Here is a 6,236-nt window from a genome sequence, read left to right as displayed (position 1 = left end):
AGTCCTCCAGAAGCTAGGACCGGTGCGGATGTATGTCGCATTTGCAGAGGGCTTTCGCTTGTAAGAAGGGGGTATGGGGGAGTAAGGTGGCCAAACTGCAAGACAACGAACGTCGTGTGAGTGCACACGACGTGAGCCAGACTGAATCCATCGTGCTGGGGGGAGGACAACACAGAAGAAGCTTCTGGAGCGGTGGGAACATATGAGAAGAGCACAATTTTTTGGTCGACGCCAGAGCTGAATACGGATGTGCCTTCCTGGAATGCGGTACATTTAGTCACAGGAGAATATCATATTGGAGGACTTACGGGACCAATTGCAAGGCAAAGCACGTCAGCTCCGTGCGCCGGGTAGCTGCAGGTTTGCGTGCAAGTCATGGAATCCCAGAACTTCACCGTACCTAAAGAATCCCCAGAAACAATGGTCCCATCGCTGTGTTAAATTGGTTAGATCGAAAAACTGAAGTATTTTGCACGTGCACTCACGCAAGCACGCCAACTGTCCAGACAAGTGTCCGTTCACCTTTCATTTTGTCTGTCCCCATGCGGTCAGTCGATCTGCCAGTAGCGATATCCCATTTCCGTAAGCTGCTATCTGAGCCACCCGTGACGAGCCATGTGTCGATCCACTCGTCTTCATCGTCATCGCTGTCTTCATCACTATCCGTTCCACTGTCAGTCTTCTTCGCCGTCCGTTGTTTTGGCGGCCGAGGTGTTGGCGGGCCCCAAGCAATGCTCAGTATGCGACTTTTTATGCGATCGAATCGCCTGTGATGCTGCAAAGTATCGCAACTAAGGATAGCAAGCGAACAGACCCGTCTTCACAACCCAGGGCAAGTAGTGTCGAGGCAGGATTAGCTGCAATGCTCCAGATGGCACCTCCCTGGGAACTAATGGTTCTCTATAGTCCAATATGAGTTCGGTGCGAACTATACAGTAAGAGCATCGTACGCGAACACAGCTGCGAGATATGTCCCATTCCAGCAATTCAGACCCACCACCTGAGCTGAAGAGACGAAGATCAGAGCACGATGGTACGGTGTCCGATGGTAAATATGTCCGGATAGCGCAAAGTAAGGCTAGCGAATCTACTTTTGATGGCATGGACCTGGAAGAGTCTAATGCAACTTCAATTGTTGTGTCAACTAGCATGCAAAGTGTTCACCTGCGCACTTGCCAGGCTTGGGATTGCCTGGATCTCTCCCTCCTCTGCAGTCCATTCGAGAAGGTCGATGTTGCCATTGGCATGGCCGACACCAAGTGTGCCGAATTTATCTTTTGAATCCCTTTCCCGCTTCTTACCTTTGAGAGATGGCAATGGTAGCGGAGGAAACGCGAGAGCCGTAATCGGCGATGGCGTATAGTCAACAAACCTACAACGATGGACAGCAACAGGTCTTGACATGGCGCGAGTTTCAGTCTTCCTTCTATCAAGGTCTGGCTCTCCTACGCATTTTTCTTCATTGCCTTTCTTGGACGCGTCCTTTCAACCACGTGGTCACGCTTCATATTTTGCTCCTTACATCTTCGAGACTTACTTGGACTTCCGCGTCCTCCAAAATTCTTGCTTTCGATTTCACTCCGCTTCGAACGTTCTTTGCTAACATGTCTTTCCTTGGTCGTGGTGGTCCGTCACCAGCCGGTGGTGTCAACCATGAGCGCATTGAAATGGCCATAAACGAGTGCGTCGGCTCCCATTTCACCTAAACCGTTGCAGCTAACTCTCAGGCCATAGAATTGACATGGTTTCAGACGTATTTAACCGTATTGTTTCGTCCGTGACAGTTTTTCACAATTCCTGTGACCTTGACTTATTTTATGTGTGGTGTAGTTCATGTCATGCCAAGTGTATCAGTCCTCGCTATGCCGAAGGAGACCTCAACAAGGGCGAGAGTGTCTGCATTGATAGATGTGTGGCAAAGTTCTTCGAAGTTAACAAGAAGGTCGGAGAAAAGATGCAGAGCGCAGGTGCAAGTGCACAGGCCACGGGGTCAACGAGCTTCTCGTTATGAGAGTGACCGTGCGAGGACATTTATATGGATAGTTATGATGTGAGTCAGTCGCTTGACCTTTTCTTTCTCACCTCGCTTACTCTTTTTCTTCAGAGCTTCGACTTGTTCTACAACGTAATGCATTGGTGCACAACCACTCATCCCAACATATTAGACAAACATGTATCGGACGCATCCTACTTGGTAAAGTTCGGGAAACATTCTGCCAATGTTTTTGAGTGCTTGTTCTGGGCGTGCTCCTCTAGTCTGCAATGCAACCATCAGTACAAAGCGCTTCTTCCACATTCTCATTTGATTAAAAAGGACACTTACGCTGGTGCGCGTGTGGTGAGCAGCTGAGATGATGGAATCGATTAGAATGATCTAGACAGAATCTACGACTAACGACTCACGAAGGCCTGTCTGCAAGTCTGGCAAATAATGTTCTTCGCCGCTTCATTAACCTTCGACCTACTTGTAGGGCCTTTGTCTGCATTTTTTGCAGCATTGCGTTCACGCTTTTGTGCAGCTTTGGCGCCCTGGAGGAGGCTTGTTAGTGGACTAAAATCACCCATTCCTGTGAACTGAAGATAACCCACGTTCCCCATGATTAAGCTAAGATACTGAAAAAAACGGAGACCGAGAGCTAGTACAGAGAGCTAGGGAGATCGGAGCTGGTATAACTGCGAGTGCTCAACAACGTTGCACAGGATGAACACATGTTTTACGTAATTCGTGTTATGGGCTTTCGTAGTCAGCCAATGATTATCTTGGTACTTGTTCAGAATCATATTTGCAACAGCCTGAGATGCTCAGATACCAATCATCAACTGACCTATAAACTTGGCTTCGCACCAGTGTTTGTAAGCGGAGTCCCGCGATATCAAGCAAAGTGCGGATAACAGTTTTCGACCAAGGGATCACTGCAACCAAGCTCGAGTCATTCTTGACTAAACCTGACATGAGAATACTGTCCAATGTGCGACATTCTTGGAATCATATCCGTCACTTCTCTTCTCGCATACCACAGCCTCACTTCAAGATGGATTCTAAACTCGCGTCGATCATTGAGCAGGTCAAAGTAGACATCATCACTCCTACTCAACAGCGTGACAATGCGAGACAACTGGAAGAAGTTTCTAGGAATTTTATATGTGAGTTCAAATGAAAAGTAGGAATTTCATCTGGCTGAAGAAATGGTAGCCGATACTATCACAGGTGTGTTCTCCATTTGTATTGCAAAGTGCTTGAACAGGACATCGTTCAGTGCCCACGAAGGAGATGTTCGCATACGCTGTACAGACTTCACTCGGTGACGACGTCTACAACGAGCCATCTACGATTGCCCTTGAGTCACACATTGCTAAGCTCACAGGGAAGGAAGCTGCTCTCTTTGTAAGCAGCGGGACCATGGGTAACCAACTTGCTATCCGCACGCATCTCCAGCAGCCTCCCAATTCCATCATTTGTGATGTTCGGGCGCATATCAATAAGTTCGGGCTATTGCTCCATCCATCGTGACATGGCGGCTGACTTTCCCTAGGTACGAGGCTGGTGGCGCGGCAATCCACTCAGGTGCTCTCCAGAACGCTTTGACACCTAACAATGGCATGCACATGATTACGCGGTCGCACACTCTATTATTAACATCCACGCAGGACACCATTTGACTCTGAAGGATATTGAACCTCATGTAGTGTTCGGCACTGACGTACACAGGTATGGGGATTCCGCATTTCAAGGATTCTGTTAATGTCTATCAGCGCACCAACGCGAATCATTTGCCTGGAAAATACGCTGAATGGCACGATCATGCCGCAAAACGACATAATTGAGATCGCTGATTTTGCCCTCAAGAATGGCATACTGATGCATCTTGATGGTGCACGTTTGTGGCATGTCGCCGCTGAAACTCAGACACCGATTGATGAACTCTGCGCACCATTTGACTCAGTCAGTTTGTGCTTCAGTAAGGGTCTCGGTCAGTATTGCCATCAGTACCTACGAGCAGAGACTGACTCGCTGCAGGTGCCCCCGTAGGGACATGTCTCGTCGGTCCAAAGGCATTTATACAGAAAGCGCGCTGGTTCCGCAAGATTTTTGGCGGGGGATGCGCCAGACTGGTGTTCTTGCTGGGTCGGTCGCTTACGCACTTACCCATAATTTCCCCCTCCTTCCTAGGGTTCATGCTCTGGCAAAGCGCCTACAAGCTGGTTTAGAAGAGCTTCAGGTTGGCATATTGAGTCCTGCAGAGACTTGCATGGTAAGCCCCATCAGTTGTTTCTCGATCTTAGATTTTCCAACAAACTTGTCGTGTGAAATAGGTTTTTTATGATCCCTCCACAATCGGTGTCGAGTACTGGGAAATCATAGATCATGCAGCTGCATTACCGAACCCCATTGGTCTCACTGGCTCTCGTATGGTGGTACATATCCAAACATCACCTGAGGCAGTGGAAGATTTCTTGTCATTGATCAGAATGCTGAAGGAGAAGAAGGTCCGAGCAGGCATTGTTCCCTCACCAGTGGATTCAGATGGGATGAGGAATGTGTATGTCAGGGCCATGAGGCCCCTCCACACCCACTAGATAATTCAACACATTAAATTTAATGTCTGCTGTCCTCAACAATCACTAGTATAGTAGCATCTTTGAATACTATGTCATTGCAATATATGTAATGTAAAGTTTACAGAGTGATTGGCTACATCATGGCACATAGAACTTCAACAAGCAAGTCAAAACACTAAGACACACACAATCAATCATAGGAATATGTTAGAGCAAGCACAATGTAGGACTGCTCCTGGAAACCACTTGTCAACAATATCAATGTAGTGTTATCTCCAGTGTTGCATATAGGGTGCCATCACAGTCAACATACATAACATTTCTGCAACAACAAGTCAGTTCAAGTAATTAAAGGAGATGAGCAACATATGTTTGATTAATAAAATCCCCATTCCTGGGACTCAATCATGAAATCATGAAGCATAAGGGTAGAGGACTTACTCATCCATTGGCCAATCACTCAATGACCAAAAGAGTATAGCCAAATCTGATATTTTGACTGGTTCATGTAACTGACAACTTGTGTAAAATTATCAGTACATATGCATTGGTTTCAGATAAATAACCCACTCCTCAGCTCTAAGCACACACCCAGGGATAACACTATTTGGCATTTGCAGATCTTCAGGTTGGGTTGTACAGTCAGGTGTCCTACTGTGGGCCTTGATCATAAGTGCAGCTTCTGGATGAGCTGGAAAGCTAGGATGAGAAAGACTGAACCCAATGCACCACCTCCCATTATCCCCCATATAAATGAGAAACCACCATATTCATCCTGCAAGAATTGGTCTAGTATCAGCACAAGAAGTACTAGTGAGAGATGTGGACCATACCTGCAGCAACAAATTCTATGCCCAATTCACCTGCAGTGTGCAGGCGTTTCTGGAACATTCTGATGTGGAAACAAGCAACAAACTGGTTCTTGCCCATTCTATCCCCTTTATCATGCACCTGGACCTCATCTGGTGGGCAACCCAAAAAATGTCTCAAAGACTCATCCTTAGCTGATCAGTGCAAAATGAGTTAGTTGATGCACTTGGGTGGGCATTGATGTCTCCACTCACAATTAATAACATGTCCCAAATTCAGCTGCATAAACAATGCATGGTTGCTAGTTGACATACATGCAAGACGCAAGTCAGAAGAGCAAACAGATGAGAATTTGAGGATGTGTGCAGCAAACACTGAAAAGGCTTCTCTCTGGCCATTCACAGCTGCCCAATACATTGCAGTGTGACCCTCAATATTGGGATTTTGCAGGAGGTCAGAGAATTCTGCAGGGAGGAGAGCAGCAGTGCAGGTGCTGATAATAGGGGCAATAGGCATAAAATTGGGAACAGAGACAATATCACGGATGTGAGATAGAACAGCCTCAGTCTGTTTGGTCTTGGTGAGTTTAGCCTGTGTCTGTTTATGCTTGTTCTGTAGAAATGAAAATAAAGGCAATTGGCTGCCAGTACATTGGACAGAATTTGCCACAGTTGATGATGCAGGTGTGGAAATCTCATTGTATGGGGGAGGCACGCTAGTAATGGACTTGCCATCATCAAAGACTTCAGACTCAGTAGCCATGATGATATGGAGGGGCAGAAGTTAGGAGATTTTTGCTCTTGTGAGGAATAAATATTAGTGCGGAGCAAGCCAGTGTCAGACGGATGACGTCATCAATTAACTAT

General features: G+C 46.7%; 2 protein-coding genes across 2 annotated transcripts; one reads left to right on the top strand and one right to left on the bottom strand.

Annotated features, from left to right (window-relative positions):
* Positions 1 to 1,604: 1,604 nt before the first annotated feature.
* BJ212DRAFT_1253063 (Tim10/DDP family zinc finger-domain-containing protein) lies at positions 1,605 to 1,978 on the top strand (the record flags this gene model as incomplete). Its single annotated transcript, XM_041329734.1, has 3 exons — positions 1,605 to 1,681; positions 1,735 to 1,773; positions 1,831 to 1,978. Coding segments are annotated over 3 exons (264 nt in total), but the record flags the coding sequence as incomplete, so codon positions are not given.
* BJ212DRAFT_1583244 (At2g23090 like protein) lies at positions 1,831 to 2,757 on the bottom strand. The gene is made up of 4 exons (XM_041342324.1): positions 2,590 to 2,757; positions 2,404 to 2,529; positions 2,324 to 2,346; positions 1,831 to 2,257 (listed from the first exon to the last, which is right to left on the bottom strand). Exons 1-4 carry the CDS (start codon positions 2,596 to 2,598, stop codon positions 2,188 to 2,190), a joined length of 228 nt encoding a protein of 75 aa, XP_041184896.1. The 5' UTR covers positions 2,599 to 2,757; the 3' UTR covers positions 1,831 to 2,187.
* Positions 2,758 to 6,236: the final 3,479 nt, after the last annotated feature.

The sequence above is a fragment of the Suillus subaureus genome (assembly GCF_016647635.1).
Source record: "Suillus subaureus strain MN1 chromosome Unknown BJ212scaffold_530, whole genome shotgun sequence".
In the NCBI taxonomy this organism is placed as follows: domain Eukaryota; kingdom Fungi; phylum Basidiomycota; class Agaricomycetes; order Boletales; family Suillaceae; genus Suillus; species Suillus subaureus.
The sequence above is the reverse complement of the archived record's forward strand: the minus strand, read 5'-3'. Positions and strand labels throughout refer to the sequence as shown.